Here is a 23,221-nt window from a genome sequence, read left to right on the forward strand (position 1 = left end):
GGGAACAGAGGAGAGGGGAGGGGAGGGGAGGCAGCAGTCACAGTGGGAGCTGTAGTAACACAGATCTTCTGTTAACAAGAGGTGTCACTCTGGAGAGGAAATTTTTTGTTGTTGTTTTTATTCATTAAAAATAATTTCCCGAAATAGAGCAACCGGTTTTTTTTTTGTTTTTGTTTGTTGTTGTTTTTTTTTTTTTTTAACAAAGCTTTGCCGTTTTTACAGGAATGATTTATTTGTTAAGTCATTTAATCCAAACAAAAAAATAAAAATGCCAACATTGTCCTTACATATTCAGTGCCTTAATCGGCAGGCAAACGCACCCTCCACTGCGCCGTCAGCTCCTTCAGACTAGCGGCAGTAGCAATTAGCAAACACCTGTCCGGCGCCTCGCCTTCCTTCACAATCCCACTTGATTCAAATCCCTTCAGTGTTCCATGCAGGCTTTTCTCCCATTGAAATGGATTTCTCCGACTGATTTTCAATCGGGCCAATCAGTGAACAGAAGGAGAAGCTGTGCCGATTTTCTGCCCTGTTTTAGAATTGTAGTCGGCCTGTAGTTTTAGCAATGACAGCATTGGAAGTGAACGAAGCCATTCAGTCCTTGTAGGCCACTCTTCCAAATATTGAATTAATATTAGCATCCATCTCGTTCGGTTTGGCACTTCTTGCTTTGCAGTGGGGCATGGTTGTTTACAGCGCAGGTAATTTCCAGTAAGTTTCATAGAGGTGAACTGGTGGATTACCAAAACATTAGGTTGGGTAAAATTTAAGTCCACACCTCCAGCAAGCAATCTTTCTCAATAGCAGAGGGTTCAGATCCTCCGTATGAAGCGAAGCGCAGAGCAAGGGGCTGGCTTTTACCAGACTAGCAAACATGTGGTGCAACTGGAAGACAATTTTTTTAAGTCATGCTTGATGTACACATTATTTTTATGCTATAAAATTCCACTATGTGTCTGGAAAGTGCACAACACCGCCCCTTTAAGTCTTTTGTAGCTGCTAACAGGTTTTCTTCCATAATAGCCTTCCTATCAACTTTGACTAGCACCTCTCTCCCTTCAGAAGAAACACATCCCCACAGAATGATGCCGCCACCACTGTGTTGTGGTGTGATAATACATGTGCAGTGTTGGCTTTCTGCCAAACATAATGTTTTGCATGTAGGCAAAAAGATCTTATCTGACCAGATGTCCTCCTTCCACATGTTTGCTGCGTCCTCTGTACGGCTTGTCAAAATCGGAACTTCTTTTAGGTTTTTTTTTTTTTTTTTTTTTTTTTTTCCAAAATGGCCTTGTTTTTGTAACTCTTAAATAACAACCACATTTGTAGAGTAAATGATTCATGATCAGCAAATGTCCTGTCAACAGAGACTCTCACCCCTGAGTTACCATGCGCCTCTTGGCTGCTTCTCCAATTAATGCTCTCTTTTCCTGGCCTTTCGGGTTTGGGCGGACAGACATTTCTTAGTATATTTGCAGTTGTGTCAACCTCTTTCAAAGTTCAGATAACGAATTGAACAACGCTCCTTGAGATGTTCAAAATTTGGGATATTTTTGTATAATGTAGCCACTCTTTTTAACTACTCTAACACTTCATTTAGGGGCGTTACAGAAACAATGGGCTGAATACCCATGAATGCCTTTCTTTGCAGATTTGGATTTGTTTAAAAAAAAAAAAGTCAAAACTGCATTACGTTCCCTTCATTTCACGATAGTTTACCATGCTCTGTTGCTCTGCCTCATAAAATCTCAATAAAGTTCCCAGAAGTTCCCAGTGAAAACATCACAAAATGTGAAAACTGATTAAAGAACCAGTTTCTTTCAAAGGTTTTTGTGGCACTGGTGGCTTTATTTTGCAGAGTTGGACAGGAAATGAGTAGACGCCCTTAAGACGACCGGTTTTAAGCTTGGTATTTAAACACTTTGTCACAAGTTGTTTGTAACTAAGCCACTTCTTTGTGATTAACACAGTTTGACACAAACAAAATGGCGTTTCAAGATGGTATTTCTTAAAGTCTATTAAAGAGGTATGAGCTAAAAACGTTTAGCTGAAAGACAACACACCTCTCGGGTCCTCAGTCATGTTTCCTGGCTTTGACCTATTGCTTAACAGCAGAGCATTCTCATACTGTTGTGCACTGCAGATTGTTTATTTCGGACAGAACACCTTCTTATTTTAGTCACCACTGCTTCCCTCGTTTGATCAAGTTCACCTTTCTTTCACCGACTTTGCTATAACAAGAAAATCTTTCTTTCTGGAAGCACAGCATATGAATGAATATAGGATTTAAAAAAGTTTTGCCACAAAGTTGCGTAAGCTTATCAACAATGTGCCAGTGTCTTCAGTAGGTGAATATGCTTATTTAGTCATGCAATAACTTTTTAGAGCAGTTTTGAGATTGATCCTAGAAAAATAATAGATATTTTTCTAGAATATATTTGTTCTGGAAACATGTTATTCTAGAAAAGCCCTGGGGGCAATAAAGTACCCCACAAAGGGTCTACATTTGGCATTATTAGTGTCCGTAAATATGTTAAAAAGTCCAAATTTGGAATGCTTGTATACTTGATCTAGTCAGCTGTCTTGTCAGTCAAAATCTCGGACGGTTTGGTGACCAATGCTCTTATAATCAGGGCAGAGTTCATATTAAAGAGAAATATTTTAAAATATATAGAAAAGGGATACTTTGCACAAGCAAATACAAACTGAACTGAACAAATTTGACTTTGAGTATGATGGAAAGAAGCTTTAAAAACACTGTAATGCAATATTTTGATATTATTCACTGAAGATTTTGGCTGAGTTCTTAGACTTTGCTAATTACTTTTTTTCTCTTTCAACTTTTGCAAAAAGGAACATTAAGCATGCATGAACAACCTATAATGTATAATTAGTTAAATGTATTTTAAATCTTGCTATTGAAGGAACATTTCTGAACAACAGTTTTGGTCGGAAGAAGGAGAAACCAGCGGAAATGTCAGGACGAGGATCCGTAAATGCTGCTGTTGGACCTTCTTGTTTATTTGCCTTTTTTGAACATTTTGTCAGTCGTATCTGTCATTTTCCACCCGGTGGTATTCACACGACGGTTACAGAAAATCAACCCTGAAGCCTTTTGAAAGCTTTCCTCACATCTACAGAACCACATGATCCGACTCAGTTTACAGAGCAGATCCTGATCCTTGCCATATTTCATCTTGTGAAATGGACTAGATAATCGAGTCAAAGATGAGGCATTTTCTGTAACTCTATCTTAAGCTTATTTACTCGAACTGTCTCCGTTGTGATAGGTGAGATGAGATCGTTTGAATTTAGCAGTCTAAACACTTTTTAGTGTTTAAAGTGATAAGGTGTTTTTACTTTACATTTAGAACAGCAGATCAATTCTGGCTTTCTTTCAGACTTTCAGGGTTTTTGACTGTAGCCACATATGATGTCCACCTACAAACTAAAAATAATTAATGTCTTTCGTTTCATATGATGAACATGGCATACTGCCCAGGGTGCCAGCCAACCGGGGTGGCAGCACAGCCACCTGCAAAAACATTAGGATGAGTTTGCATTTCCAGCAAATGAATGTTTTCCTGTGTGTCATGGGCAATATAGGTGCTGGAAGGAAAATAGTGCAGTGCATGACAGATTCAAAGATTCAAATCATGTGCAAAATTAAAGAGTCGTTTAAATTTATTCTTGAGGAAACTACGTTTTATGGTCTACAGTCCAAAATTTGAGGTGCTAAGACGAAGGAATTGAGCCACATTGAACAGAGGTTCTTCAGTCACAATATGAGAAATGTGATATTTATTAAACCTTTGTTCTATTTGTGAATGTGCAAAAATTGGCATTTTAATTCATTAATTAATTTTTTTGTTTCACTAGAATCTGCTTAGACTGAGACCAGGTTGAAAGTTGTTCCCTGTTACTTTCAATCTGGAGAGAGTCTTTCGAGAAATTAGGCAAATTGTTCGAAACACTTTTGATTATTGAAACTTTTAAAATACACACATGAAACAAATTTTAAAAAAAAGGTGATGGAGACAGGCACATCCTTTGCACATTTTTCTCTGGCATGGCTGTATTCATTTTTTTTTGTTTTTGTTTTGACTTCCTCTCTGTTCTGTGAAACTCGCTGTGTTTACTTCTTGCTGCCCTGCAAAGCCCAGTGACCTGCCGGCTCTGATGAATTTTTCACATATAACATTTTCTTGATCGAGCGCAAACTCATGCAAATCAGTAAAGCTGACAAACATTAAAACTGAAAGGTGTAAATTTGTCCAAAGTTATTTGGTTATAGTTGATGGTGTTTTGCAGTTGAAATGGCAGCAGAGTGAGACCTCCTTCTGGTTTCCTCTCAACCAGTAGTGGCAGAGGTGGGATGTAAGCCGCGCGAGATCTTTTTCTACCAAACAGCGAGCTGCAGATCGACGTTCAGCTTTATAATAATCCCTTTAGCCCATTTAAGACCAGATGCTCAAAGGGTAAAGCTCACACCAGAGCAGTTCACAAATAAAGCATCTACCAATAAATGTGCTGATTGTTGACGCTGCACTATTTTAATTCTGGCACAAAGCAATTTTGTGCACAAACTGCAGAGCCCAAAAAACCAGGAGGATCAAGAGGAAGAGGTGACTCAGAACATATGGTTTTCCACTTTCCAATTTATGAGAAATCATTTCATTTATTGAAATAGCTTTAGCTGATATGCTTTTGCAACCAAGGCATCTTCAGTTTTTAGGTGATAAACCATTAAAAGGCAGCAAAATATCGTAAAGTGCAAAGAAAAGGGTGCCTGTCGAGCCACTATTCAGCCCCTCTAACTCTGACAAGCTAAATAAAATCAAGTTCACTCAAATGACTCCACAAATCATCCAATTAGTAAACAGTGTAACTTAATTTCAGCATAAATGTAGCTGTTTGGGTAAGTTTTGGTTGAGGACTTAACAGAATATAAAAGTTGAGATCATGGTGGAGATTCATCTTTCAGCAACAGCCTTAAACATGAGGCCACGGCTCCAATGGGACGGTGTAGATAAAAGCAAAATCTAGCAAAGTCCAGAGCTTAATTCATCATTTTTGTTCACTTTCACAAATTGGTGTTCACAGCTGCTCACCATGCAATCGAAGTTGTTTCCCAAAGAAAAATTGCAGTCTGTAGATGCTGAACACTCACATTCCTGACATTCCCGTACACAAGCGGCTGTATGTGCATTGAAAAATGGCTTTACATAGGACAGGCTAAGAGGAGCCCACAAAGCACACCACTTTGAATATTTGAAAATTGCAACAACAAAAAAAAAAAAAAAAAAAAAAAAAAAGGCATTGAAGTTTGTGTTTGGAGAAAAAATGGAAAAAGTTATGGGGGTTTAAATACTTCTGGAAGACATTGTTTTCCTACGGCTTTAGACGGAGTTATTTCTTTCTCCGAGGTTGCTGAGAGATTTACTTTAGATTTCTTTTGGTTGTTGTTTCAAATGTCCCAGATGTACCGTTCAGTCCCACAACGGGAGCTTAGAAGTGTGTGACTTTTAATTATCCGTTTGCAATATCCGATGGCTGTGGCAAAGAGAGGTTACAGCCGTCACCTTGATGTGATCAAACCTTTGTGCTTTTGAGCTGGCACTCTGCTTTCACAGCACAAAAAAAAAACAAAAAAACGTGGGAATACTGAGAGTAAATGTTTTCACTGTGTGCTTCTGCAGAGCTCTGTGCTGCAACGCGCCTTAAACTGCCTCTTGGATCTTCATTCATCTTATGGGTCAATTCTTTGTGCTGCTGTTGAAACCATTTCCTTATGTTTTTATTAGGTTAGCGCCGGTGTGGTGTGGAGCCTTGGTGCAAAGAAACACTTCCTCGCTTAGTAATAAAATCTGAACTGAATCAATAGCTGGAGTTTCTAACTGTACAGCAGACTGGGACTGAAATGAAAAAATGAGCAAATCATGAAAAATCTATTTGATTGTAATCTGCTTTGGATCTTTCCCAGATTGCATTTGTAGCTTTTAATTTGTATTTCTTGACATTGCTCTAAGCAAAGCCTTTACTTAACAGCTACTTATCAATACTTGGTGGTTATTTTAAATATAATAGTTACAGCTCACAGAGGAGCCCACGGGGCGAAAATGATCATCTTTGCCCAGAAGTGTAATGATAGGAAGTAGATGAATTCCTTGAACAGGACCAAACAACCGCCAGCTACAGTTCCATGAAATCGGGAGGTTAAAGAAAGAAAAGCAACAATTAGAAAGAAATCAGACCTAAATAATCAGTGATGCTGGAAAATAATAATAATTAAAAAATATACATGCATATCACAATCTGGGTTGTTGCTCAATCCCAGGACAATGCCTTTCACTGTGTAAAAATTAACAACAGATGTCTTCTCTTCCTCCTTCTTGTTCTTCTTGCCTCGCCTCTGAACTGAGCTTTCAGACAGCACAGTGGAGGATTAATGAGCTTTTCAGCGGAGAGCAGGAGCTGCGCGACCAGTTTGTGCCATAATTACAGGGAGACGCTCTGATATGAAAGCCTAATTAGCGGGGTTGCAGGGGTGCCGTTGTGTTAATTGCTGAATGGCTGCATTTCTGTCTGATGTGCATGCTGTTGGACGAGTCTTGGATTTTTTTTTGGATTTTTTTTTCTGCCATGGAGGGTTGAAAGGTGGGTGGTAGCGGTGGAGTGGAGAGCGTTAGAATTAAACTCCTTTTTCTTTTGTAAAACTCATGAAAACAGTTAAGCTTGCAAATATTACCAATCTCTAATAATGTCTAGGGTTACATTTCTCATAGCTGGATGTAAATCTAGGAGATGTCAGTAGATCAAACGTGATTTGGGGTAGAAGCATCGGTCACATCCTTTGAAACCCAGCCAGCAGGGGTAGCTCGAACAACCATATATATTTAAATATGGTTGTTCGAGCTTCCTTTGGGGGTGTATATATATATATATGATTTCAGGCTTTGGGACTTTATGATGCATTTGGTGGATCACCAGGTGTCGCATCTCTGTGCGGTAAGGGCATCACAATAATTATAATATTATAGTAATCATTATTATTCTACTTAATTTAAAAACACATTTATTTAATAGGTGAATAAATAAAATAGAACAAAGGGCTGCATGTGTGCGCACACAGACTGCATTCTCATCGCTCAACATTTGTTTCGTCATGGCGGCGGCACTGTGCGCGACCTGACTGCTACACTGACGCAGGCTTCATGCAGCGACAGAATCGCCGTGACCAGTGAGGTCAAAACGTTTGATGCAAATCTGATGATGCATGTATGATTTAAAGACAACCGTATCCATACGGCAAGGGATTTTAATTCACCATTCGGCCACAGCCACACGGTTCAGCCAGCAGCCAGCATTGACAGACTTCATCATCATGTCATTTGATGTCACTTGGCACAGGTTGAAACCTATATGAGTCAAAGGGCAAATGTAAGACTTTAAGCAGAAAAAACAGGTGACTTCCTGTTGGAAAGGGGGGAGTGGGAGGGGGGATAAGATGATGTCATGAATTAACCATCTGAATGTGATGAGGGCTAGCAAGTAATGAAACATGGAAAGTCTGATGCAGCTCTGACATTGTATGTGGAAGTTATTGCACCTTGATGTTTCCTGGCGAATGGTCAGATTTTGACACTAAGCCACGCCCACATGCTTTGATGTACTAAAGATCCTGTGATAACTTTTAACCCTCAATGCCTCAAGAGTGTACTGAGTGATTCTGAGGTTTGTATCTCAAGTCTGTAGGACGACTTTGATCAGATACGATGTCTATAGAAAAGAGGAAATGGCGGCTTTGATCCAAAACGACTTCCTATTGGGTTTTGACCATGGCAAGAGACTTTTTTGTAGGTTGAGCCGTTTCTGTTGCGATTTTTGCGACGACCTTAACGTACGTAATTTTCACACGGACTTGACACGTCCGCCAACTTTGAGTTTTTGAATATGATAAAGCCTCCAAAAAGCTAATGCAGCTCGACTCGAAACTGGGGAATTTAGAGCCAAACGTATGGCAGTGGCGTTACAGGTCACCTCGCCACGCCCACCTGTTCCTTCGAAATCCGTCGGTGTTGGAAACCCAGTCACACCAACATGTCTTCTGTCTCTGGATACAGTTTCATGTTGTGAAAGATGAAACTGTTTCATGTTTCGTAACATGAAACAGTTGTGAAACAGTACAGTTACAATAGGCCTTCGCAGCTCTTAGATGTTTGGGCCTAATAAAACTCTATTATAGATAATGTGGCTTGTTCTTAGATAAATGTAAATTTTCATAAACGGGTCCACTGAACCCTGAAGATTCGGTTCCTTCCAAAGACCCGTAAGTCCCGTCACTGTTATGCCCCCATACAGACTCGGCATGGCTCTGCAATCTGACCAAACGAGGTTTTTAAAAGTCTTCTTGAATTCCCTCTGCTCCACAAACCTCCTCACCGTCAAAATACTGTAAAAGGGCTGTTGTGGAACCGCGGAGGCCAAAGGCAAGTGACTCATTCAGCAAGAATGTTGTTCGTGGCTGCTCAGTGCAGCTCTCCTCCCTCTCGCTGTAACCATCTTAAGGCTTTCATGGTTTCTCCGGCGTTTATGTGTTGACAAACAGCCCGGAGTCAAAAAACCATCCCCGTCTGCAGCTCAGCCGCTGTGAGAAAGTCGGTTCGTCTTCTCACCTTTTGCAGCTTCCTGGGGATCGCTCTGTCAGCGCGAGAGCTTTCCAGTAAATCTATTTCCTTTCCTTTTTCAATTAGCAGATGGTCACACTGTCCCAAGGAAGATTTGTGCAGTGCGTCAGGGAAACATCAGTGCTTGATGTGTGTCAGGTTACGGGTGCCGGAGGCTTTTTCTTTTCTTTTCTTCAGCGTCTTATTCAAGTCGTGACACCCCTTACATTGAATGATAGCCCCGGATGAAAAGTAGCCACTTTCAGTGAGCTACGTTACACGGATAACAGCTTTCATCAGATGGGAATGTGTTTTGGAGGCATTTATAGACAAAAAGTTTTCCAGATCTGAAGTTAGCCTCACATTCCACTGATAATTAACAGTCGACTTGACAGCTCCCTCCTACATAGTAGATAGCTGTGTCTGTTTGCATGTGTGTGTGTGAGGCACCTCCTACATAATATATATCCCCTGACGGTTCTTTATTTCTGGGGGCCATCAGGGTTTATGGGAATCAGATGTGTGGGCGACTACTGATTGTCTTCAGCAGGATTCCACATGCACAGGAATCATTAAAAAGTCTCATCTTTTTGATTCTAACACCCATTAGGATTTTTTTCAGTGCTATATTTGCTATAGGCTGATATAAGAGATGAGTTCTGCATTTTGATATTTTTGAGCGTTTATCAAAAAGCTGACATTTCTGGATTTAGCCATTTGAGGAAGAGCCGAACTTACAGAAGAAAATGTGAAGGTCTGAACTGAAAGGTTTCGAGTTACCTGATCAGCTTGATCTCATCGTCACAGAATTTTCTTTGGTTAAAAAAAAAATACAATAACTGCAGTAGGGACTGCTTTGTTAGCGAAGTTTACTTTCCTGATGCCATCGGAGTCAAACAGGGAGCTCCATCTGGTGTTTTTGTTCTTAAATTCTTGCTCTGGCTTGGATTTGAAAGCTTTCAGTTGCAAGTTTGCATTTAGCTGTATAATTTTATCATTCCCTGAAGAATGGAGCAGTTATTATATATGTGCAGTTACTGACAAAACATACTGTAAGAGTTGCATACAACTGATTTACAGTTTGCATTGATTTTTGGTGGATGAGCAATACTTCTACACAGAAATGATGTAGCATGTTTTAACAGCTAAATATGCTGTGTTGTACATAGTATAGCTAAACTCCAACCAATCCTGAGTAAAATGCATTTACAAACTTTTTTTCAATTTTTTTTAAGATAATGTAATGCAATTTATTCATTTTAATTACTAACTTTTCAGTTTTATGTTAACTTATACAGGCAACATATGCAAATTTTATAATTAACAAAATTTAATTACATAACAATTAAGATTCATAAACAGCAGGGTAAAAGCATGCACTGTTAAAAAAGTCACTGTGGAATATACAGTAACTTACTGGCAGCAGGGTTGCCAGCCAATTGCTGTAATTTTTTACAGTAAAAAAAATTACAGTAACTTTAATTTATTTTTTACAATAATCATACTATAATTTTATTAGTTTTACTGTAATTTCATTGTAGTTATAATGTAGATTTATTAGCTTTACTGTAATTCTATTACAGTCTTACTGTAAATGTTTTACACAACTGAAACTGTAATAAACGAAGCTGTCAAAAACACTTTATTCACACCAATGTTCACTAAACCATTTTCAAAGCTGAAGTCTGATGTACGAAGTAATTTTGAAATTTAGCACAAAATGACAACTTAAATAAAATATTCAACACTCATTTTTTTCTATTATAACTTGTGTCTGTGTGTGATAGATGCACTGAGAGAATTTCACTGAACAAGACTTTAAGCTGATCACAAGCACGTTTGCAACCACTCAAAGACACAGTAGCCCCCCCCCCCCCCCCCCCCCCATGCATCCTCTGAGGACGCCTTTCCTTCCTCCTCCACTCTTCAAATTTAACTGTACAGCACAGATCTCCCAGCAAAACACCACTTCAGTTTGATCTTCCAAATGAGCACCAACAAGTGAGTGGGATGCACATGAGAAAAAACCCCGAGGAGGGTAATTCGCAGAGGGACTGAGCAAAGAGCCGAGGGAGACGGAGAGAAAAAGGAGGGAGAAGAGGAGAGCGTGGCAGCTGACCGTGTCGAGGGGCGAAACGACATTGAAGGACAGTTGAATATTCATCGTGAAGGGAAACCTGCAGCCCTGTTGCCGGAGCGTGTGGGATTGCTGTCAGAAGCATCGTGAAATCAGTCCGAGACACACACGCACACACACGTTTGCGTGGCTATCTTGTGGGGACTTTCCATTGACTTCCATTAATTTCTACAGCCTAAACCTTATCCTAACCCTACATATTACATACCTAACCCTAACCCCATCCAGTGCAGTTCATTTGTGCATTAAAAGTTGTGCAGTTAATCCCCACAACATAGTATGTGTCAGGAAAATGGTCATTTATTACACAAGGTATTACAAACGCACACACATACATACCTGAAAATTTGGGTCAAACAGTGAGCTGCAACAAACTAACCATTTTGGAGTGCTTTGTTGCAGTGGATGGGGCAAAAGACCAACAGCACCATCTGTGATCCGATCCCATCACTTTGCATTACAGAGAAAGCCTCACCAACAGGCTAAACATCACAGCGGATCAGACAGTGCTGGTAGAAGCTGCGGGTTCCCCAGACCGCTGTCCTGGGGACGGATGTTCACACTGATAACTCAACTGCATAAGCAGATATTCTTTCCTATGTGGTGAGATGGAGGTAACGGAGGCTTTTACAGAAAATGTAGCTTTATATTACAAAAGAAAAGCTTGTACTGCTGTCCTCTTGTTTTTCTATGATGAGATTTTGATGGACATCACAGTAGAATTTTTTATTTATTTATTTTTTTTGTATTTTTTCTCTTAGGCTAACATGGAACCGTGCAGATCTATGAAGTGATTTCTGATACTTTTGTTGAATCGAAAAATCTGAAAAGTGTGGCCTGCTGCTTATCTATTCAGCTCTCTTTACTGTAATACCCCTAAGTAAAGTCTAATTGTGTGTGTAATTCATGTAATCATATAGTAAGGCTTCTGTTGAAAGAAAATAAATTTTTGGCCTACATCCAAACTGCTGGATGTGGTAGAAATCCTGGGCCAAACATAGCGGTGGCAGCATCATGCTTAGCAGCAACATCAGGCTTTTGAGGTGTGCCTTTCTCATTTTCTAAAAAAAAAAAAAACCCACACATTCTGGTTGAATGAAAATAATTTTCAAGCAAATAATTTTGGGTTTAAATTTGATATCAAATGATTTAAATCCAAGGAGACTTATGTGGTAGAATGGCCTAGTCAAATTTCAGACCTAAAAAGTCCTGAAGTGTCTATCGCAGCAAACTCTGAAACAACTTTTTTATTTATTTATTTCTGTATTTAGACTAATTAAATACTAGTCTAAATACAAGCTACTTCACGCTGGAGTAGTACTCCAGACTGAAAAAAAAATCCTCTCTATGCTTTTTATTACGCAACACATAGAAGCATGTAAATATTCACAAAAGTCTGGCTGTATCGGCTACTGAACTTTTAGGGCCACCATAAATAGACAAGTAGAGGTCAGAGGTCTTTGAAGGCCAAAAGAGAGAACTGCAATCAGACTTGTATGTGTCCCCCCACCTCCAAGACTAAGAGCACAAAATGACATTTGACAGCAGCCCCCCTGGTGGGTATCTTCATGTCAGCTTGAAAAAAATCCTCTCGGATGATTAGGAGGTCACATCAGGCCTCACTTCCACATGCGACCACTCCTGTTCCATCTGCACAAATCAAACCGTTTCTTGAGTTTGGCTGCAGGACAGAGAAGGAGTCATCGTCTTCAGCCAGGCACGCAGTCGTGTCTGCTTGTCGGTCTTTTTATCTGACGACCTTCAGGATTCGGGTTTGGGTTTTTATTTATATGATTTGTGCTATTTTATTTATTTTTTACAAATTTTTTTACTGCTCATCAAGACTCAGTATTTCTTTCTTCTCTGTTTACCTTCTATTGGACTCGAATTTCTGATTCTGGGCTTTATTTTCCTTTTCAGCATCCCTAAGATGACTTCTAAACATGTTAGCTGTTTAACTTTTCAAATAAATTGGTAACACTTGTTATACATATATGCTGTTTATTTACAGTAACTACAAACTGTATAAATTCTGTCTTGCTAAAGTATTTGCCCCTCTGGAACTTGTTCACTCTGTGTCACATTGCAACCAGGACTTTGAATTTATGTTATTAGGATGGTTTTCAAAAATTTTTACAAATTCATTTTAATAATTTGTATTCAAAATAAAATTCAGAGCAACATTCAGTAGTACTCCAGTTTGTAAAGAGAGTCCAGCTGAGCTCTCAGAGGTTTACAAACATCAACATGAAATAACCTAAATTCTTTTGGTATGTACTGTGTGTACATTTGTCAACTAGAAAAGGGTTTTTCTTTCCAGACGTGACTCCACTTTTTTAAATAGGGCTTTTAATTTGCATAATTTGCAATGCCTAACCTTTGGAATCTTCCCCTTTTTTCCATCTTTATCTTTCTCGTTTCTTCCCCAGCCCTCCAGGCCCAGCCATGGGCTCCATACTCCCCCATGTAGTTCTGGGTCAGCCATAGGATCATCGGGTGGGTTCCTTGCCATCACAGCAGTGTGGTTGTACTCCGCCAGCCTAGCCAGCAGATGTTTCACCACCTCTGGACGAACCTCGGCGAGGTCGGACCTCTCGTACGGGTCAGCGCTGACGTTGAACAGCCACACCGACTTCCCCAGCCTGTTACGCCGCTTCTCAAGCTTCTGCCACCGTTCCGGGCCGACTGGAAGAGCCTGCGGTGGTATCCAGTCTCCATCACCCACATTTCCTGTCAGAAGCTTCCAGTCACCCACCCTTAGCGCGGCTCTCACAGCTGTGTCCCAGATCCCGAAGCCATTGAGTTCCAGCGCCTTGTCGTAGGGCTCCCCGGGTTTCCTGGACACAGGGTCAATGTTTAAAAGGATTTCTGTGCGGGGGCAAGGCAAACCTTCGCTGATGCTAGCCCAGACATTATGGCCGTCCAGGTTGTGGTGGGATTGCAGGGTCCCTGCAAGCCCGAGTAATGTGGGATACCAGTCAGAAACATGGATTAGGGCTCTGCTTACGATCCCCTTCCTCTTCAAAAGGGGACTATGGACAAACCCAACCGCCCGGATGCCTCCTTCCCAATAGGTCCCCTTCCCTCCTCTCAGTGGCCAGTTGCTCCCGCCTGAGAGCGGCTGTCCGCCGTTATCGGATGAGTAGATCAAGACGGAGTTTTGATAGAGACCGCTAGTCTTCAGCTCTTTGACAAGCTCTGCAATCCCCTCGTCCAAGCAGCTAAGCATGGCTGCGTAGTGACGCCTTTGACGATTGCTCTGCGCGTCATAGTGGTGCAGAAAAAGGTCCGGTGCCTGCAGAGGAGTGTGCGCAGCCTGCAGCGACAGGTAGAGGAAGAGTGGCCTTTGGGAATTGTGGCTCTGCAAAATCTTCTTGACTCTGGATTGAAAAACAGAACTTTGTAAGATTCAACACCTTTCAAAGTATCTTTCTTTTGTTTACATTTTGTCATGTCAGAAAAACAAGCTTCAGTTTGTTCAGTGTGACATGCTGGAGGGACTATGTTTGGGAACACCTTGGGAAGTCTGGGTCTCCCTGCTTAGGTTCTCTCCCAACAGATAAGTGGAATTAACGTAGGGTATTCATTTGTATATGCTCCCTCTATTCTTGCTATTCCTAACTAAAATCTTGCAGTGTTAGTTTTCTTCAGAAATGGAAAGAGTTTGGGACAACTGCCAAACTACCAAGACATACAGCAGAGAAGAAACCTAGACTCCATTGGTAGCTCTAGAGGAGTTGCAGAGACCTGCTACTCAGGTGGGGAAATACGTTTCCCGTATTTCAAGGATTTGTTGCTTTTACTAATCGTTGATTACTCAAAAAGGCATGGCCATAATAAAGACCTGAAAGTCGTAAGAGGTCCTATTGGTGAGCCAGATTACATGAAAAGTATATTAGCGCTGCACCTTCACCGGAACATACCGTCCCCGCCTTAAAACATGATAGTAGCAGTATCATGCAGGGGTGATCTTCAAGAAGATGAAACTGGTTGCTATCAACCATTAGCAAAATTTTTAGAAACTATTAAACATTTTTGTCCCACTTCGCAACTTTTCACTACTTTTTGACACAAAATGTCAACATCCTTTCGTTACTTTCCTAAACTAATGGCCATCTCGTTCTTATTTAGACAAAAAAAAAAAAAATCACTTGTTTTGTCTTTTGGCTCTTATTTTAGGAAGGTGATGATTTGTGGTTGTAATAGCAATAAGTTAAAAAAGTAAAGGTTTAAGAGGCATGGATGCTTTTGCATGACATTGTGTTATGCTTTTCTCCCTCTTTATGGATAATTTTGTTTATTCCTCGCCTTTCAATGTAGAGCAGCGTAGAGTAGTTCCCTCTCATCTCCCAGGCGGGTCTGTTCCCGTCATGCAAGTCAAATCCACAAGCTTCAGCCCCATCGCAGCTCCGATAGGAGAAGTGGTCGCCACTGCCCGTCAGGCTTCCCAGGAAGCTCTGAAATCCGCGCCGTGTGGGCAGGCAGTTTGGCCTGGAGAATCCCAGGTGCCATTTCCCAACCATGTGCGTGGCGTATCCAGCCTCAGCCAGGCGCTCGGGCAGAGTGGGCATGTCTGGGGGCAAACAGAGCGGCTGACGCGGTCGGATGATCGAATGCTGTAGTCCAGTGTGAATTTGGTAACTGCAACCACCAGAAACACTACATTAGATTGTTTTAAACCAAGATAAAACTGCTTTTAAGGTGATTTCTGATTATATATCTCACTCTAAAATTGTGCTGTTTGTTTTTTCCCTTTGAACTAAAGGTGCAGGTGTTGAGTCTCTCTCTATTTATGCATAAAACATTCACAAACACAGAGATGTTTGCCAGTGTGTGATGTGTGGCAATGTACACAAAGATAAAAATAACTTTCACCAATTCTATAATCAATCCATAAAATTTTTGCAAAAAAGTACTAGTTAGTACTAATGGAACTAGTACTTTTTCATCAACATTAAGGAATTACTGACTCAAAACAAGCTCCTATATTTTGCAGAAGCTTACTTATAAGTTAGTTTAGTCTTATTTCAAGTGTACTGAGATATTTGCTCTAGAAACTTGACCAAAAATACTAAGTAAGATTTTGTGCTTTTGCAGGCACTATTGTCCTTTCCCTGTTATGAGTAATATATATTGACAAAAAGCCTTCTGGTGCTAAGTTAAAAGTAATCAGATGATAACAAGTAGAAGCCTACCGTCCTGTCATGAGCTGACTGCGAGAAGGAGAGCAGATAGGCTGGACGTAATAATTTTCCAGCTTGACGCCCTCTGCTGCGAGCTGGTCCAGAGCAGGAGTGTGGATGTCAGAGCCGTGATAGCCAATGTCTCCGTAGCCCTGGTCGTCCACCATGATGAAGATCAGGTGAGGGGTCTTCGACTGTCCAATGCCTTCTGTGCTCACTTTGCCATCATGCTCACACAAGCAGCCAAGACCACTCAGTAAGATTACACCTGTCCAAAAGAGAAGCACAGAGCAGAATGCCTTCCTCATGCTCTCAAATAGTCTGATATTCTCTCAGTGTTTTATGTTATTCAGCAAAGATAACTCCTGCTGTTAAATACATCTTAAATGACCTGTATATCCTGAAAGTTCATCCAGTATACTTCTTTGTGAATTCAGGATGAGCCAGAGGGGCTTTTATGGAGGCTGCTGCAGTGGGTGGTGCAAAACTGTCTTTGTGAGCTGAGAAGCTGGCAGAGGTCAATGTTTGGGAAAGGAAGACTTACTTTCTTTCATCAACTCGCAACATTCCTATGGAGGGTTTCAGGTGCCTCATAAGGATAAGTCTGGAAAGTAGAATTTTTGCTGTTGAAATCTACTTTACAGTACGCTGTAAACTGTGTGTAGATGTTCTGGCATTGAAAATCGTAATAAAAATCCTATTATATTCGCAACAGTATGATAAATTGACAATAATCGAGAAAAATTTTTTCAGATAAAATGGCTTTTCAAAAACATAAGTAGTTAAGTCATGTCCTTTCACCCCCTTACATTACTTCTTGCAATTCCTCATTCCCCATAACAATTCAAGTACACGTTCTAAAAATAAAGCTGGTGAAAAGCCAGTCCAACTTTGACGAACAATCTCAATAGAAAAAAAAAAAGTACGGTGCTGGAGGTTTATGGTCTTTTCAGCTGTTTGCTCAGTTTCTGTTGCACTCGAAAAATGGCAGTTTGCAACGACGTAGGAGGTCAAGTTGAGATCAGGGAGACCAAAAAATATTTCAAGGCTACTTGTAGGACTGCCAGGCAAGCAAATCAGAATTCATATTTGACTGCCAAAGATCCACAGAGGACTGAGTTGTTCTGAGTAGCAAAAAAACATCTACAAGTCTTATCATAGTCTGAATACAGCACAGAGGAATCTGTTCTGCACCATCAAAATTCAGCTTTAAAAGTCTGAAAATAAACATTTGTTGGAGTTGAACAATAATTTTAAAAAAACAACAAAAAAACAACAACAAAAAGGTCATTTTAAGCATAAAGGGGTGATATATGTAGCTACCATCTTCCTGACAGTAGGTTTTGGTGTCTTCATTTAGCATAAATCCGGATTAGTTGGTCCAGTAGCTGAAGCTAACAGCTAGCCTTAGAAGAACCAAGATCAAAGTGGGCATCTAAGTCTTAAAACAACTCCTGTCTCAAAATATCTCGTAAAAGCAAATGTTTTATTGACCTTTATACTATTTACACAGAGGTCCCTAATTATTTACGCAGGAAAGAAAGCTGGAGGTGTTGCACTGCCACTGAGCTTCATATGTGAATCACAGCATTGTGAAGATTAATGTCTGCCACAAAGGCACTGCACACGGCGAAGTATAAATATTTTTCACTCTTAGTTGTCTTAACATTACTCAAATCTGCTGAAAGGGGGTCCTCTGCTCTGAGGATTCATTCTCTTTTCTACAGGAAATTGAATTATTACTTACCTTTTCATTAGTTTTGGTGACTGGAAACACTACATATTCCATCCTTGGCACATGTTGGTGTCAGGAACATAATTAATGGCACTGCTTTCTGCCTCCATTTCCTGTATGAATTATTATTACGTTTGGTGTAAATACCCTTTAAATGCAAACAGGATTAGTGGTTCAAATGAATGCTCACATAAATATATATATGTCTAAGTCCTCTTTGGTCATGACTAGTCTCAGACTAGCCATTAGTTTCGGCTTCCAGAACAAATTAATCTGGATTTGGACAAAATAAAGATATCAATAGAGTTAGAGACTATGGGTGAGAAAAGTCCTTTAAACAAAATCTTCTTTAAAAATCCAAAAACTATCCCATTAAGTTATGTTTGAAATAAGGTTTATGTTTCCAGATTCACCACAAACCTACATCAGCAATGTCACCGTTTTTGTAGACCGCGAAGAGAAGATATTTCAACCATTTTTTCCAACAATCAAAATTGTTAGCATAACAACTAACAATTTTGACTGGGTCTTTCTTTCATTGTATTCAGGGCTGCCATTCCCACTAAAGAGACAAATTTAACATGCCCAATTTAGCTTCCCGCACTGCACATTTCAAATTATTGCCCACATCCATAATGAAAATCAAATAATCTCTGTCATTTACCTTTTTTTTTTTTTTACCTTGTGGCTTTGTTCTACAAAATTAATAGAGTTACCTGATCAGAACTGCCGCCTACACTGTATGGGTCACTGAAACCTATCAGGAGAACATCAGGCATTGTGATGGGAATATGCATCGACCACTGGGCTCTTAGCCCTCACCTCACCGCCATCTTCTTCCCATTATGCTCAGAGGAAATCAATGCCTCGGATGCGAGTCCATTTCCTTCGCTGGAGAAGCAAGCAAACTCGTGTTGCCTAGCCCTGTGGGAAATTTCACAGGCCTTTTCTCCCCAAAGTGCGAGTGGGAGATCGGGAAAGGCTACGATACGTAAGACTGGGAGATGGTGGGAAATGAGAGCAAACAAGAGAGGAATACAGGGCATTAGAGGCGCGACAAAAACAAGATGAAAGCTGGAAATGCGGACATATTAGGGATCAGAAAAGCTTTACTGTTCATGACAAGTGAATGCAACGTAAAAAAAAAATAAAAAAAAGACACAAACACCCATACAGCAAGGATGGATGTTGGGGTTTCGGGGTTTAGCCATCAGTGTACCTAAGGGAAATGTAGGGAGACGTGAACCACCAGGAGAGTGCAGGATTGGCGAGTGTTAAAAATGGAAAGTGACAAAAGTCTTCTTGAGGTGTACACCAAGGGATTGTACTTTTTCAACAACTGCCTGAGCTGAGAAGGTAGAAAAAAATATACATGGTCGTCTCTGTGTTTTCTGTTCTGTGGAGTCGGGTTTTTAAAGCTCATAGTGATGATTGATTGTACCAGAGATAAAGCATTTCATTTTTCTACTTTTAAAGCACCTTTCACATCGGTCAAATAAAAAAATGAAAAAACAAAACAGAATAACGGCAGACTCGTAAAAGTTCTTGTTCTTCTGGATCACAGCACAGAGGAGGCCTTGATTTTATGAATTCAAGATCAACAGCAGTGTGTGTTTGTAGGTTTGTGTTTGTTTGTGGGTTTCCGTAAAGCCAGCACGGCAGAGTGGAAGTGTGTGATTTATTCATGACAACGAATGAATGAGTCACTCAGAGGCTGCAGTAAAGGTGAGCAAGGACGTTTGTGCCTTTTTGTGACTGGACTGAAGCTTTTTTTAGCCAAATTCCAACATGAGAGGGATTTTTGGAGTCTTAGTGAATCTTACATTCACTGTAAGCTGATCCTTAATACAGAGAAGAACAGTAGTCAGTAAACGCAGCAAAAGCAATATCATCTTATTGATATTTGCAGGTTACATTGCCTTTCAGTAGTACTTATATCCATTGAATATTTTACATTGGTCACATTAAAACCACAAACTTGGTGGGTTTTATTCTTTCAGCAAATAAAAATCTACAGAGTTGTATCCGTTTGTTTTCCCAAGTTGCCTCTAACATGTCTTTATTTCTTTTTTCCTCCTTCTTACCCACAGCATGGTGGCGTCACCGCCATGTTTCGCTACGACAGTGGGGTGTTCAGAATGATGTGCAGCCTTATTTTCCCCTCACACATAGTTGTTTTTTTTAACAAAAGAGGAATCTTCTGCATGTTTGCTGTGTCCTCTCTAAAAGGCTCATGTAACTTTTCACAACTTTCAGCATGGGTTTTCCTAACTCTTTCATTAAGGCCAGATTTGTGGAGTGGACATTGAGTATTAGCTACTCCCACCTGAGTTGTGGGTGTGTGCAGCTCCTCCAGAGTTACATCTCAGTTGTTTCTCTGATTAATGTTCTCCTCCCCTGCCCGGCCAGTTTAGTTCATGTTTCTTTTCTGATGCTCTCCAACAAACCTCAAAGAGTATCTGAAACCTCTGATATAACTGTCAGCAGGTTTAATTTTGCTTAAAATTGCTTGAAATTAAATTGAACTTAAATTTCTGCTCCCTCCATTTTTATATATTGTGTAATCTAAGACTTACGGATGGTCGAGGTCAAATTTGTCTTCTCTCAGACGGACAGCAGAGCCTGACGGATCGCACAGACACCCATCAGACTTGGAGGTGACACTGACAGAGACCTTAACCCGGCTTCTCCTCAAATACTTGAAGATCATCTTCCAGCCAGCAGAAACTCTATCCACTCCTTATTCTCCTCGCTTCACTCTGTGATGGATTGACAGAGATGAGGCCGAGTGGGTGAGGGGACCGCTCACGCCGTAGTGGCCACTGCTAAACTTTGCAGAAACTTTTTCTCCCACTTTGTCACAGCGGCTTCACGGTCAGGTTATTTCATCTCACCAGACGTCTCCCGCCAGCGGCATCATGCTGGCTTAGATGCAATAAAAACAACATCATGAATTGCAAGTGCTTGTGTATTTTTTTTTTTTTTTTTTTACCGATAGTGGAGAGACACCAAGGGGATTTCACAAAGTACTGCAAGCACTTGTGTTAACCAAAACCAAAACATTTGGCTTTTGTTAACTGAAACCAAAACATCTGTTTTTGTTAAAATTACAAAATTTTAACCAAACCATTACAATATATTTTTGTTTCACAATATAGCATGATGTCCAGCTAATACTTTATTTTGTCTGACCAACTGAGTTTGGGTTGCTTTCCAATCTAGCTGCTGCTCTAATCCTCACATATCAAATTAAATTGTGATTTTCCTTCTACTTCACAATCACCACATTTTGTTGGCCTATAACATTTAATTCTCTTAAAGTACATTGAAATTTGAGTGTTGGAAGTTTAAACCATATTTGACAATGCAATATACTCTGGTGTGTTCTAACTCAAAAGCTTACACTTCAGAGTTAGAACCCTGAGTACAGATTCAGTTTGACTTCAAGGCATGAATGAGTTGTTTATAAGTCCAATATTTTCTTGTTAAAGAAAATACACTTGCATGCTATTAGTTCAATCAGTGAGTACACACTAAAAAATGCTGGGTTTAAAAGAATCCAACCTGTTTCCCAGAGCTGGATCGAATTTGAACAAACGCAACGCTGGGTAGTTTGTCCCAGAATATAGAAACTACCCAGAGGTTGGGTTAGATTGACGATTGCTTAAAGCTAAAATGACGCAAAAATGTGTTGAAACTCAAAACCCATGACAAGGGTTATTATACCACAATATTTAGGTTTTTTTTGTTTTTTTTTTAATTCTTTCTCCTTTTCTCCTTGTGAAGTCTCTTAATACGCCAACTCATCAGCTACAAATGGTAAATACACTAAATCAATTGCCTATTTTTAAATAACCTTTTTCTTACCTGAGTGGAAATATCTTTGTCACTCGTCATCCCCAGATTACAGTTTCATTAACAACGTGAGGCATTTCTGGAGTGCTTGCAACCATTTTCCCTCCCCACCCCCCGCCCTCATACTGACTTTTCTTTTGTTTGATGTTTCCAGTTTGCCTCCCTGTCATATGTTGAACTCGTGACCTTGGTTTGTGTCCAGATTGACCTGCATCCCTCCCAGGACTCCCACTGCCCAGGGAGCGAAGTGTTCACGTAGCACCTGCTGCTTGAGACAGACACTGAGCCAGGTGGCCGCCGAAAACCTGTGTATGCTGCCACCGGTGAGTCAGGCGGACATGCTTGCATGCTCATCTGAGCTCACACACAAAAACAACAATTGGGACCATCTGTCTGAGAAATATGTTGCACAAGAGATTGCTCTGAACAAGCCCAGATTGGTCGAAGGCGAAACCAGGTCATGGTTTTTCTTCAGTGTGTCACAATCTTTGGGTGTTTGCACGTTGGTTCTCAATTTAAGTCCTTTTTTTTTTTTTTACTGGTGTGTCTCGGTATTGGTTAATTTATTTGTGTTGAAAAGTAGTTGTCCTTTTCTGTGTGTTATTGTTTGGACTCCTATATCAGTATCAACCCTTAGTTTTTGATTAGTTTGATCTTCTGTTTCCTCTGTTTCAGTTTCTTATGTGTCCATTATTTCACCTTTCTTAGCACCAAGCTTAGCGTCTTCTGCAGTTCTACTTTATTCATTGATTATACTCACTTGATCCCACAATCACATCTCCACAGGATATAGGCTTCTTGGTTTCATTCATTTACTGCTGGATTCTTCTATTAGTTCCTTCTCTCATGTTCTGTAAGTTTATTCAGTTTCATCACTAAATTCAATTCCTATCATGCGTCTGCCTCTGTCCTGCTCCCATTTGGGTTGAAACATGACATTAAGGCGGCTGTGCTGCAACTGAAACGATTATTTCAACCTCCCATTTGAGGGTTTATGACTAATAAGCTGTTGAAATCAGGGTAGGCAGTCGGACGTATTTACTAATGATCTGTGGCCATGACAGGAAACCTCTCATGTAGCTCCACAGTATCGTCTTTGCTGTCATAATAACACCAGCAAAAACCCTTTGGGACATTGAAGATTCAGTAAATTAATAACTCACTTAAGGAGAAAGAAAAGCTACACACAATACTGTGGGAAGCTTATTTGGATTTCATGTATGCTTATGAGTGAAGCTCACATTTTTGAGAACTTGAAACTGAACAGTACTGTTTTTTTTACAAGCTGAACTTCCTAAATGTGGATAAAGCAAATATCTACACTGCAGTTTTTAGGTATAAGCATGGGGCTTTTGTGAAAAACAAGCAGCGGACCCCCCCCCCCCCCCCCCTCCCCCCCCCGTAGACACAGTGTGTGCTGGGTGACTTTTGAGTTTTAGTGTGTTTACATGCAGGCAGTGTTAGCAGTTTTTAGAGGACCCAAATTGGTAATTTAGACCAATGGCTTTAAGCTTGACTAGATTCAAGTACGTAAAAGTAGTAACTGAAAAATGAAGCAACAACCCTAAAAACTAATAGATTATACTAAAAGTTTTTTGTAGCCTGAATTTATATGCTATGGAAATACAGTGAAGATCATAAGCTG

At 40.2% G+C, this 23,221-nt stretch overlaps 1 protein-coding gene across 1 annotated transcript; it reads right to left on the reverse strand.

Moving 5' to 3' along the window:
- Positions 1–9,985: 9,985 nt before the first annotated feature.
- LOC116712720 (arylsulfatase I) lies at positions 9,986–17,964 on the reverse strand. Its single transcript, XM_032552543.1, has 3 exons — positions 15,999–17,964; positions 15,112–15,444; positions 9,986–14,183 (listed from the first exon to the last, which is right to left on the reverse strand). The coding sequence occupies exons 1-3, from the start codon at positions 16,292–16,294 to the stop codon at positions 13,100–13,102; spliced, it is 1,713 nt and encodes a 570-aa protein (XP_032408434.1). The 5' UTR covers positions 16,295–17,964; the 3' UTR covers positions 9,986–13,099.
- Between the last annotated feature and the right edge of the window lie 5,257 nt (positions 17,965–23,221).

This window comes from Xiphophorus hellerii, chromosome 22, assembly GCF_003331165.1.
Source record: "Xiphophorus hellerii strain 12219 chromosome 22, Xiphophorus_hellerii-4.1, whole genome shotgun sequence".
Taxonomy (NCBI): Eukaryota; Metazoa; Chordata; class Actinopteri; order Cyprinodontiformes; family Poeciliidae; genus Xiphophorus; species Xiphophorus hellerii.